This window comes from Bombina bombina, chromosome 4 (assembly GCF_027579735.1).
Source record: "Bombina bombina isolate aBomBom1 chromosome 4, aBomBom1.pri, whole genome shotgun sequence".
Taxonomy (NCBI): domain Eukaryota; kingdom Metazoa; phylum Chordata; class Amphibia; order Anura; family Bombinatoridae; genus Bombina; species Bombina bombina.
Genome location: NC_069502.1, coordinates 276,220,988 through 276,235,084, shown reverse-complemented (window position 1 = coordinate 276,235,084; position 14,097 = coordinate 276,220,988). Strand labels below are relative to the sequence as shown.

The 14,097-nt window shown below is 37.4% G+C and overlaps 1 protein-coding gene across 1 annotated transcript in view; it reads left to right on the top strand.

Annotated features, from left to right (window-relative positions):
* Positions 1-390: 390 nt before the first annotated feature.
* Positions 391-14,097, top strand: part of CUL3 (cullin 3) — a 483,186-nt gene continuing 469,479 nt past the window's right edge. Inside the window, exon 1 of the mRNA XM_053709974.1 lies at positions 391-723. Within this exon, the coding sequence (XP_053565949.1) occupies positions 661-723 (63 nt within the window). The 5' untranslated portion in view covers positions 391-660. The remainder of the gene's footprint in view (positions 724-14,097) is intronic.

Sequence of the window (14,097 nt, the reverse complement as noted above, 5' to 3'; positions counted from 1 at the left end):
ATGAAAGACGGTAAATTGTGACAATAATTTATAGAAAATAAAGACTATGGGAATTTAGTGGTTATGACACAAGTCGGATTTATAACTTGCAATGTGTAACCTTCGACCAAGAAATGTAATCACAAAATTGCAGAACGTCTCTTAGAACTGCACTGCAAAGCTAGTATGTATAAAAATGTCCTTTTCACACTATTGTGAAACTGGTTATTGTACATCTTCCACAGCACTATCAGTGACCCATGTAAAACTATGAACAACTCTTGAGTCTATTGTACTCTTTGACAATTTCAACTGTAGTCAATAAAGATTTGAAAGAAAAAAAAAGCGACCAGTGACAGCAGAGAGTGATGGCTGAGGTAAGGGAGGGGAAGGCTTGACGTCTCGCGAGATTAACCAAGGTCTCGCGATCCTCTCACCGGCCCTGCTAGCTGAGTGATGTTTGTCCGCCATCGCGGGGGAGTTTAGTCTGCGCTGAGTATACCGGAGCCGGTATTGCACTGTGGGTAAAGTCACAAACCCCTGTAGAGACAGGAGGGTTTTAAGTCGAAAGAGGCGCCTTCAGTTTTTCAACAGGCCGGGCCCGGGGCCTCCTCAAACCGAAACCCGCCCGGGGGAGACAAGGAGGGGCCCCGGGGCCGAGGGAGACTAAAAGCTGCCGAAATGTCGAACCTAAGCAAAGGCACTGGCAGAAAGGACACCAAGATGAGGATCAGGGCTTTCCCGGTGAGATATGCTGCAGAAATGTTTTTTAAGGACGATGTGTTTATACATTGGGGGCTGTCAGTGTGTGTGTAAACACAGCTATAAATGGACGTATTCACACAGATCAAAAGTTCACAGCTCTTTATTATTTCACCCTGGTTAACCCTTTACATCTTTTGAAACGTTAGACCTTTTTATATATGTTACCCCAATTAGATACAAATTCAAATATTGTAAGGAATGTGTATGTCAGACAAGTACATTTACACGATTGTCACACAATCTTGTCAAGGATAATAAAGCTTATAAAAAGGTTTCATTAGCCATTTTTAATGTTTTCACTCTTGATTGAGTAACCATCAGCTGAGGGATGTATCACACTCTAGGGTTTCCTAATCTACTGAAAGAAAATCACTTTTATAAGGTAAATAAAGTGGAGCTTAACTAAGGATGGTGGAAACATCAAAATGTAGATGTTTTGGAGAAGAGCAATTTATTTTCTTAACTGCAACTTCATAATTAGATGTGCTATTTTATGTGTAGAGTGATATGTGTAAATAGGAGAGAAGTATGATAGAAGGCTATTAAGAGGACATGTCATCCTCTTGGAAGAGTTAGGATACATCTGCAGTTTCAGGTGAAGCATTAAACAAAGGTGCAGTTCAGAGTTGAAAGTTTAAGTACAGTTGTGAGTGATAGAAAAATAATTAAAGTTTTGTAACTGTGTAAAAAATTGTATTATGATGCACTTCCTTTAGTTAAGGAACATTTTATTTCAAATATTACATGATCTTATATGCTACAGCATGTAATTTTTTCAATATAAAGTCTTTTGCTTACTATTTCTCAGGTTAAATACATAACTGCAGTCCAGCTTGAAAGTTGCAGCACAATGCAGCTATTGCGTAGGACACCACTGATGATAGGCAGAAACTTGCTTATTCTACTCCTAATTGGTTGACTGTATCTTTCCTGCTTGGGAGTGTTAGTGTGTAGTATTGAGACTTTAGTTATGCATGTAACCATTTCTTGGGGTGACTAAACACTTAGCAAGGTACATAAATTCAAAACTTACATGCTTCAATGACTTAGAACATATGATGTCTTGCATTAGAATGTCTCTTTAAGAAAGTACCAAAGGGCTCTGGGTATATGTGTGTGTGTGTATAGGTTCTGCCCTTAAGCAGGATTTGACAAACCCAGGATCCAGGGAGCCACTGACTCCTAACTTTTTGTGTTATTCTCAATATATCTATATACCAGGGCTTGACAAACCCTGGTGCATAGGAGCCACTGGCTCCTAACTTTTTGGGTTATTCTCTTTATACAAATACCATTGCCTGGCTCCTAATATTCTTACTGGCTCTTAAATTTTAAACAGATTTGTCGACCCCAGCATACCACTGTCTGACTCCTAAATATTAAACAAATGTTTCAACCCCTGCATTACAGGTTACATCTATTATGCTATTGAAAAGAATCTCAGGATGTTTTATAGAGGCAACATTGTAAAATGAAGAAATAATACCAGTTGATGATGATTTTTTGTTTTAGAATCTATAATGATGGTAACATGCTTTTTATAATACATTTTAAATGCACTTTACAAATACAGATATTGAGCAATGCTTACAGAGAATTAAGTAAATGGTCTGTCTATGTTTTGGAAGTTATAAGTAAACATCTGATATATTATTGAAGCATATTTTGTTTATTCCCTTTACAGTGTTTTACCAAGGGCCTTTTTAGTGTGTGCACCACCCTGTTGATTTTAGTGACAAACTACAATTTAAGCTTAAATTTGTTAAAATTAAAGAGACAGTTGTCTTGTTTTTTTGTTTGTTTAAAAAGATAGATAACACCTTTACTACCCGGTCCCCAATTTTGCATAATCAACATTGTTATATTAAAGTGAAGGTAAAGTTATTCACATACAAATAGCTCTTTATTTTCCTTTTCTAACGTACAAGGTAGTTGCTAGGTTTATTTGTTATTCACATACAAATAGCTCTTTATTTTCCTTTTCTAACGTACAAGGTAGTCGCTAGGTTTATTTTTTTAAAAAACTTTTATTTGACCATATTTACTAACCGTTATTTTACTATTCCTTACGATCCTAATCTCCTCCCATCCAGCATTTCCGTGTTTTCAATACATAGACGTATAGAGCGGTCCCACCCGTTCTATACGTCAGAACTACACTCGTGCACATCTATCCTCTTCTTACCGCGCATGCGCACAAAAATGATTGCTCGCAAAAGCACATGCGTTAATCGCGGTCAACGAAGTCCTCAGTGGGTATTAAACGCCTAATGCGCATACGCAAAACGAGGACACGCTCGCTTTCAAGGAGGAGATATAATTAGTCGCGCATTCGCACAATCAAGCATCAGCTTGTGACGTCAATTGACGGCCGCCAAACGGCCAGAAAATCAATTGGCTGTATAAACAACGTGATCGTTGTTTATATATATATATATATATATATATATATATATATATATAAAAAAAAAAAAAGACGGATTGTTTTTTTCCAAGCGAAATCGGAGCAAATTAAACAAGAAAACAAAGGTACTATACAAAAATATAAAAAAATCATGAATGAACATCCTATTAAATTTTAATACTATATCGATTTTTTTCATAGCAGAGTGATTAAGTTTACCTTCACTTTAATATATTTTATAACCTCTGTTTGCATGTTTCTTAGACCCTGCGGGCCACCTCTTATCTCAGTGCTTTTTATTAGCTTTGTAAAACTTGCACAACTGCCAGAAAGTGCTAGTTTGTGTGCCATAAAAGTAACATTGTGCTCACTCCTGTGGGGAACAATAATGGTTATACAAGAACAATCGCTGATTGGCTATAATGTAAGATTGTAAAAAGCAGTCTGTAAGGGCTTAAATAAAGGTAATAGTAGATGTAAAAAGTATATTAATATAAGTGTGTGTTATGCAGAACTGAGTAATGTGTAATGAAGACATTATCTAATTAAACAACAACAAATTTCAAGTAGACTGACCCTTTAATGATTTCAACATTTGCTGTATTTTAATCAATTTATTTTATTCAAATAGTGCTTTGGATAGTTTAAAGGGACAGTCAACACCATAATTTTTGTTGTTTAAAAAGAAAGATAATCCCTTTATTACCCATTCCCCAGTTTTGCATATCCAACACAGTTATAATACACGTTTTACCTCTGTAATTATCTTGTATCTAAGCCTCTGCTGACTGCCCCCTTATTTCAGTTCTTTTGACAGACATGCAGTTTAGCCAATCAGTGCTCACTCCTAGGTCACTTTACGTGCATGAGCTCAATGTTATCTATATGAAACATGTGAACTAATGCCCTCTAGTGGTCAAAATTTATTCAGATTAGAGGCAGTCTTCAAGGTCTAAGAAATTAGCATATGAACCTCCTAGGTTTAGCTTTCAACTAAGAATACCAAGAGAACAAAGCAAAATTGGTGATAAAAGAAAATTGGGAAGTTGTTTAAAATTGCATGCCCTATTTAAATCATGAAAGTTTTTTTGGACTTGACTGTCCCTTTAAGTAACATTTATAAATTACAAAAAATTGTTTCAATATTGCAAAGTATTTCACTGCCCCAACCCGGTTGGCAAGATTTTCTGTTGAGAACACTGCTTTACCTCAGTGGATGTTTGAACTCTTGCCAATGATCATTATAGTTCTTAATCTTTGTATGGGTAACAAAGTCAAAATAGATATTCTAGTTTAGGCTTTTCATTCCTTTGGTTTCTTGTATAGAGGCCATACTTAAAGGGACATCAATAATCGGTTACTTGCATTCTTACAGGGCAAGCATGAATCCAGGGTTTCAGTATGTATGCAAAAGGACAAATGACAGTGAGGTGTGTGTGCATATAGCTTACTAGTTGACTAGTACAACTACTTCACCTGTAGCGACAGTCAGCAAAACTCCATGAACATATCCCTTCATGGCACAGTACTATCCACTTTTTATTTAAATGGATGTTAAACAGTCTGTTTAATCGTTGGAATAAAAAATAATCACTAAGCTATGTCTTATAATTAATAGAAATAATTGCAATATGTATGTATCTATTTAAATACATTTTACTTTTTTACCCCCCCCCCCCCCTATATTTGAGCAGTGTCATTTTCTTATTTCACTCGTTTTGTTAAAATACAGTACCTTTTTATTCTGGAAAGCCGTTCCAGCGCTTCCCCCGCCCGTCACAAGCCTCTTCATACTTCAGCAATGACTAATCCGGCTTCCTCCAATCACGGCTTCCCCCCCCCCAGAGCAAACCTTGCCTGAAGCTAAGCCGTGATTGGAGGAAGCTGGATTAGTAATTTTTGCCATATGAATAGACTTGCGACGGGTGGGGGAATCGCTGGAGCGGCTTTCAAGAATAAAAGGTATGAATTTTAACAAAACAAGTGAAATGTAAATTTTGATGAATGAAAGTGCCCCTGTTTTTAATAAGATTTTTAAAAACTGGGCACACATTTGTCAAAATTGACATTCACTTTAAGTGAATAAACTAGATAACAGGGAGTCAAAATTAGTTGGAATGTAACCTAAGTTTCAAAGATGTCAGCTCCCATATCACACTGGGGGCAGGGCTACGCTGAGAATTAAAGTGCTCATTATGCAAGAAAACAAGTTGTTTACTGTTTTTTACACGATCTATTTCTTTTTAGCTTTGGTAAAAATAAAAATGTTTAAACAAACTAAAGGAGCACTTTTTAATATCCATTTAATAACACTAAGTTTATTTTAAAAGCAAACTAATGAAACCATATTTAAAGGGACATGAAACCCACATTTTTTCTTTCATGATTCAGTTAGAGAATACAATTTTAAACAACTTTCTAATTTACCTTGGTATCATTTGTTGAAGGTGCAGCAACGCACTAATGGTTTCTAACTGAACACATGGGTGAGCCAATCACAATCGAGATATATATGTATGTGTGTATGTATGTGTGTGTATGTATGTATGTATATGTGTGCGTATGTGTGTATATATAAATATATATGTGTGTGTGTGTGTGTATATATATATATATATATATATATATATATATATATATATATATATATATATATATATATATATATATATATATATATATATATAAAATGTGTGTGTGTGTGTGAAGCGTTATTGGAAAAGTTCTCAAGTTAAGTCACTAAGGTAGCATACAAGTGAGCCACTGTTGTCGGGGAAGCCTGAGGTGGTGCTCAAGGATAGTAATAGATGACCTTCTGGATCGATCTGTCGGACCGCTCCGTGTGCGTGACAATGTGGGCAACCTCCGCAGATGATCGTGGCTAGGTAAGAAACCCTCCAGTCCTGTCTGCAGGTAATGTCCTCGTCGACGCCACACGCCGTCCTCGATGGGAGTTCCACCCCCTCTGACGTCAGAGGTACGCGCTGCACAGTCAGCACTTGATGACAGATCCAAAGGTAAAAAGTTTAAGCGGCTTCTCCGAGTGGCAGGGCTTAAGTCCACAGACTCCAACAAGCGTTATCCCTTCCGCTATATAATAGAAAGTTATATCCCAAACAGGGAAAGGAATGGAAAGTCCGGAGACAGGAAACTTTGTTCAAAAGTTGATTTTATTCAGCAGAAATGCCAAACAGCAGGTGAGTATACAGATGGACCTGTCCATCTGTATACTCACCTGGTGTTTGGCATTTCTGCTGAATAAAATCAACTTTTGAACAAAGTTTTCTGTCTCTGGACTTTCCATAGAACATAGGTTCTCTGCTACTCCTGAGCTTGCCAAGATAAACCTTTCAGCAAAGGATACCAAGAGAAGGAAGCAAATTAAATAATAGATGTAAATTTAAAAGTTGTTTAAAATTGTATTCTCTATCTGAATCATGAGAGAAACATTTTGGGTTTCATGTCCCTTTAAGGAGATGCAATTAAGATGTCATTCAAGGAGACAGAGCATCAGGCTGTTTTAATTTTTAAAGAAGGCATAACTATAAGATTACTATTTTATTTATTTTATATAGAGAAGATAAAAAATTTAAATACTGCAATTTTTGTAATACTGCAAAATACAGTCTGTTTTTAACCACATACCTGAAAGTATGAATTTCCCATGGTCCAACTTCCAACATTTGCATTGTTTAATTTAATTAATTAATTTATTCTTTAAAAGACTATTGAAGTAAATGGTGTGCAATTTACATATCTTGATCCAGAGGACATAGAGAATTGAATGAAGGAATTGTCTTTTTTTTTCTTCTTCTTCTCCTCCCAGTTATGGAGTCAAGTAGGTTAATATGTGGTGGCTTTTGTTACTTGTTCAGTCAGGTAGTGCACAATTCAAACCCAGTACTCTCCTCTTCTTAGTCACATTGCACTAAAAGGCTGTATAGATTGTGCTTAAAATGCATCCCATTGCAAACGGCCTCAAACGCCAATATTAATATAAAGATCTGCCGGGCCAGGGGTAGAATCCAGTGTTTCATGTGAATATGCCGACAATGTGGTTGCAGTGCCAGGGGTCTGATATGATTGTGTGCCTTAAAGATGCTTTAAGGTCCTTGGGGTCTGATGTGTGCATGTGGATGAGATACGTGTTGCAGGGCCAACTTTTATTTTTTTTCCCTTTCATGTTTTATATAGAGCATACCGTTTTAAACAACTCTATTTTACTTCTGTTATTAAATTTTGCTTAATTGTCTTGGCATTCTTTGTTGAAAGAGCAGCAATGCACTAGTGGGAGCTAGTTGAACACCTCAACGGAGCCAATGATAAGCATATATGCGCAGCTAGCTTCTAGTAGTGCATTGCTGATTTTGATCCTACCTAGGTATGCTTTTCAGCAAAGTGGTACCAAGAGTATAAAGCAAATTAGAAGTAAATGAATGTTGTTTAAAATTGCATGATGTTTCCTGAAAGAAAAAGTGTTCATGTCCCCTTTAAAGTTAAAAGTAGATGTGTGTTTAAAATGTGCTGCAGGGCCATGGAACTGATGTCTTCTGTGGATTTATGGCAGTGTTTGTCTGCATGGCCAAGGGTCTGATTTGTTGTATTTAGGGCTGCAACTAACGATTATTTTCATAATCTATTAATTGGTCGATTATTTTTTCGATTAATCGGATAAAAAAAATCAAATTGTTTTCTATATTTTAAATAGAATCCACATACTGAGTGTTACAAATATAAACTTCAGACTAAAACTTTACATTAACACAAATGTTTGTCCAATTTTATAACCGCAGAGAACAGTTTTATAATTAAACAAAACCAAAAACTGTTTGAAAAGAGGTTGAACTCCCACCTTGGCAAGGGGCCTCTCAATAAAGTAACCCTTGACTTCATTCTAATATAAAAAATATCTTGAATATCTATACACAATGCTAAATAACCAGCTATAAGGTTAGGGAAATTATCTAGCCCGCTCTAAAAATAACAAATTTATACTTATAAAGTTTGAATCTGGAACATATCACAATTGATTAAAAATATAAAAAAAACAAATCAAAAGCGCTAATGAATATGAATATATATATATATATATATATATATATATATATATATATATATATATATATATATATATATTCTCAATAACAGGACAAAGCCTTACACATTTATTTATACAGTACATATAATCCGCAATAGCAAGCAATCCGCTAATAATTGTGCAAACAGATAAAAGTGCACATCAGTTCAAATAGCAACTCCCATCAATCTAGGGGCTAGGTATAAATAACAAGCTCAGCGCTATATCATGCAAAGCATAGTTCCAAATCACCTGATTTAATATAAACAATCCAAATGATGATGACTCCTAATATATCTGGGTTGCACATAAGCCAGGGGTAGTTGTAAACTTATACTGTCCTGAAAAAGTGAAAAGTATACGTCTGTAGACGTCCTTTAGGCTAAGGACATAACCATAAAACACAATACCATGTGCAGGAGCTCAGTGGAGTGAGGCAGCTTGTGTTGTGCACCGACCAACTAATTGCAAACCAACTAATCGATTATGAGATTCGTTGACAACTATTTTCATAATCTATTATCGATTATTACGATTAGTTGTTGCAGCTCTAGTTGTATTAATTTGATGCATCAAGCAAAGTAGATTGATAAGAGGGACAAGTAGGTTTGACTAATGCTATTTTCTTTTGTATACACACACATATTTTTGTCTTCAACGCCCATACTCTTAAGTATGTAACTTTTTGTGTATATCATTTCTAATTCTGAAAGGAAATTTTAGTTGTTTTGCATAATTGGAACATTTCTTGCTCATCTAAGGCGATGTAATTATGCTGTTTACATTATAAGAGTGTTAAAGGGACATTATACACTAGATCTTTCTTTGCATAAATGTTTTGTAGATGACCCATTTATATAGCCCATCTGGAAGTGTTTTTGTAAAAATTTATAATTTTGCTTATTTAAAAAAAACCATTGTGCTGATTTTCAGACTCCTAACCAAGCCCCACAGTGTCAGATGTATACACGCGTTTACAGACTCCTGCTGGCTCCTGTTTATCTGTCTTTTCGAATGCAGGGATGGGGGAAGTGTCCGCTCTTGTTGTGTGTTTTTTTTTTTTTTTTAAATGTATTAAAGTTATTGCATGACTTTCATGTTCCTTTGCTTATTTTGCATCATAAATTTGAACACATTAAAAAATATATGCATTAAAGTATTTTTAAAGCCTTTTTAAATAGTAAACAAACTTTATTATTTTTAAATAAACTAACCGTTGATGGTCATATACTTGCTTGTCTGTTAATAAAATAAGAACAATAATTACTGAATTCATGGCTTGGCAAATGTGTAAAATTTATAGAGTGATTTTTTGAGCACCTATATGATTTTATTTACATATTTCTGTATTATAATGAATACGCTTCATGACATAAGTCTGACATAAATCAGTGATTTCCTCAACCAATCTGTAATACATCCCTTTTTTATTATATACTTTATTTTAAATAAAATATTGTTTAATTCCAGCCTTGGTAACATGAGGTAAAAGATAGCAGTAGCGTGTCTATACTGTATGCATTTGCACCCAAACACTGTCTGTGCAACCAGCTACATGCTGTCTTTAGGAATGGAACTAAAACAAAGCGGAGCACTTTGTGGTGTAGCAACAGGTCTCACCAGGAGAATGACTGTACAAAGATGTGATGTGGCTGAGCACAGGCCATCTCTCTAATGGACCAACTTGTTCACAATAAGCACACTAGTTTCCATCCTTAAAAGTGTACTAGGTCCATTTGCAGGTTAGGAGCTAGACACTATCTCTGTGCAGGCTTCCGTGCAGAGTCACACTGTTAGGACTAGAATCAATGTAATGTCTTTTAGCCTTGGAGAGTTGCAGTTATGTGAGGTTCAGCTATGTGTTGAAGCTTCTGAGAACAACTTTAGTTTTCTCTAGCACCAGCCTCATAAAGGTGCCAATCACCTTTTTGAGGGGCCACAGGTGCCCCTAGTGGATGGGATTAATGAGCTCTGTTTGAAGAGGTTCAAGAGAACAGGTTAATCTAATCCACAGCATAAAAAATATTTACACCCGGCGGAGCCAACTGCCAAGCAGACTAGTCGCACAGGAGAGGAGCTCCATACATTTTAATATATAAAACTACAATTCCTGCAGATTACCAATTTTAAGGGCGCTTAAATATAATCTAGATGGGACAGTACACCGTGCCTTGAAGTCCTGGAAACTAATTTGAGCTATGGGATCGTTTATGAGGAGCAGTGTAGCAAACCTGAGACGGCATGACAAAATGCAAAGATAAGACTCTACATCTGTGACCACGCAAAATTTGGGAGACACAAATGCCCAACTTTAGTTTTATCTGACACTAATAGGGGGTATATGAAGCTGAGTTACTCCCCCAGGAGATTTGAGTAAACAGCCGAAACTCCAACCGCAGTGCTGCTGGTTAGAAGATCCTTCGACACAGAGGTACGCCGCCATATTGATTCCAGCTCAGGCGGCTTCCACTCTACAAGGGGCGACCCTGCATAATAACAGCATAAAGGCTCATCGCAATACTAGAGCAACTAGAGCGCAATACTTACCGATTTTTCTCCCTGGGAACATGGAGGAGGAGATCGCTCATATCCGAGACCTGCTCCTGGAGCTGGATCGGAAGCTCACCACCGGGTATGAAGACCTCGGGTCGCAGTCAGACGCGCGCGCATAGCGCCAGCCATTTCTACATTTGAGGTATCCGATAGACTTAAAGAGCAAGCAGAGGGCGCCCAAACAGCAGTATACTCGCCTGGCAATGAAATTACACGGACCGGCGTTAGAGAGACCGCATCAGTGAGCCCCTTGTTTTCTCCCTCAGATTTAGCATTGGGGGATAAGTTTATTTCTAAGCAGGGGAACGCTGACACTAAGACACTAGTAACCAAGAACACCCAAGGCATGGAATCACATGGTCTCTCTCTTGCCGGATCCTCAAAGCCCACTAAACCTGAGATGCCTCTAGGAGGTCTTGCGGTCCTCTGTGAGCAGACCTACTATAAACATGACCTCCCTACCAGAGCGCTACCTGATCCGATAAAGATTCCTATAGACCTTACAATACTCCCATATACAGTTGAAACTCCATTGGCAGTGCAAGCTAAGATGCGGTATGAACTCCAACTTGCTAGCAAGCATGGACATGTCGCTATATTTATGGCACTATTACCCGCAACCTTTATTATCAAAACAGCCCCAAAACAGGCAGTGGCTGAGCTACAGATAAGGCCGGCTGGCATTTGCCTTCAGGACAGCAGGGTTTTCCTCAAACATACCTATGCATTTACTACACCCAAGAGCGACTCCTTCTTGCTCAAACTGAAACCCACTCGGCACAGGGAATCTTTGCACTGGACATCAAAATTGTTTGGAAGGGATCTGAAGTCTAGGTCTGGAGTGGGCTAAACATATCAACTGATATTTTCTTCTTACATGCCTACTTTTTGCCCCTAAGCATTCCTTTACCTGGCCATATGACTGGCTTCTTTAAGATCCATGATGAGGGCCTACTACAAAAGCGATAGTCTTAGAATTTATACCCACCGGAATCTATACAGATATGTAAGACCTGTTCTGTAAGGGACATATAAACTTTGGTATCCCATATCTGTGACTGGACTCTTTATGTTATTGGAATTATTTAGTCAGCACCTGCACACTATTATTAATCTACAGTTCTTCCAATGTTGTAAATTTATGTTCTTTTTCTGATTATGCTGTCAGGGTTTTATAGCCTGGCAACTTGCTCTTGATTCTTATAATTACATCAATTTATCTATATAAATATGTACACTCTTATATATCCCCAATGAGGTCATACATGGCTCATAACAAATAGGTAAGTCAGTTACATGGCTCATCTATATTGCTTCACTAGCACGTCTACATTTAATGTAACACAAACTAGAAATTCGGCTTTAAAGACACATGTATACTATACTTCGTGCATACGGGTGGGTTTTGCATTACCTCCTCTAGTTACTCAGCTCTCATGATATATACATGCTACTATATTAGTTTGTTTGCTTTATATTACTTCTTTGAGACATTTAGCGCTCATGGCGCAGGTATGATGTATTGCGTGAGTATTTCTGTGTTTTATATTCCCTCCTCTAGATATTCATCTATTGTGGCACATGTACATAGCACTGCACTAATATGTCTGAATGTTATATTACCTCCTACAGCTACTCAACTATTACGGCACATAATTAATACGCTGCGCTAGTATGTATGTGTTTTGCATTACCCCCTTTAGGTGTTTACCTATCATGGCAAACGTATGTTGCGCTATGCTAGTATATCTGTGCGTTACATTACCTCCTCTAGATATACACCTATTATGGCACATGCATATTGAGATACACCAATAAGTAACTCGACGGGAGTGAGCGCAGTGTTATCAATATGGCACACATGATGAACTAGCACTGTCTAACTGCGAAAGACTGTCAAAATGCACTGGGATAAGTGGCGGCCTTCAAGGGCTTAGAAATTTAGCATATGAGCCTACCTAGGTTGCATGTGTAAGGATTCACAGAATATACGTATATGCATTTCTGTTTCGCTGATGGCTGTCACATGATGCAGTGGAAATAGACATAACTTCTATCAAAAATCTACTACGCATTTGAAGTTCAGACTAATAGGTCGATTTATCAGGCTGCATATACGTGCCCTGTCTGCCAGAGCTCGCCTCTGGCGGGCGGAATTCAGCATTGCACACGAGCGCTATTTTGCGCTCGTGTGCAATCATGCCGCACATAGCCAAATCACATGCGGGCCGGAGCTGTCAATCTCCCCGGTTGGACGAGACCGGAGAGATTTAACGTCTCCACCGTAGAGCTGGAGAGAAGTTAGGAAAGCAGCGTTCTGATGCTTGTTAAATACGGACTGTAGGTTCTCTTGTGAGAACCTACAGTCGTAGGGGGTCGAAAGGTTTGCAAAGCCTTTGATAAATCGACCTCTAAGTGCTATTGCATTATCTTGTTAACATGCATTTCTTGATTATGCATATAAACTTTATATATTGGTCCTATCGACCAGGAATACAGTGGTGGGTGAAAGTGCCCATGGCATGCAGCTTTCTACGGGACTTGAAGAACCCGCTTGCCAGATCGCCAATGGTGCCCAGAAGATGCCTTGTCTAGGTGAAAGTTGCAGGGCTGAAAGCTGCACCGTACCACTAAATGTAGCCACCAATTAGCAAGTGCTACCCAGGGCCTGAACCAAAAATGAGCCAGCACCTAAGCTTACATTCCTGCTTAATCAAATAAAAATATCAAGAGAGAGAAGAATAATTAATAGGAGTAAATTAGAAAGTTGCTTAAAATTGCATGCTTTATCTGAATCATGAAAGAAAATAATTTTGGGTTTAATATCCGTTTTAATATTGACTTAACTTTTAGCTGGATGGTCAGTGAAATCAGCTGTTTTTTATGCCCGTTAAATAGGTCCTGGGGAGAACTGAAAGTATGTTTTTTGGTATTTTCTACACTGTAATACATAAGGAACACACATATGACATGTCTTGGAACTTAAAGGGACAGTTTACTCAAACATTTTCTCCCCATTAATTTGTTCCCAATGATCCACTTTACTGCTGGAGTATATTAAATTGTTTACAAGCATTTCCATTAACCTTATATTGGTATATGAATAAGATAATTTAGCCTGTGGTATCCCCACCCAAGCTGTGTTAACACGGCCAGTAGAAAAAAAAATACTCTACCAGTGGGTTACAGAAGAGATAAGGTAATAAAATGTAAATTTTCCATTGTTCTCTCCAAGTATTGGTGATTGGTTTATGGACGGATATAAGATAAAGAAGCCGGTATATTTACACAATGTGATAAAGTAATGAGATCTGATTAG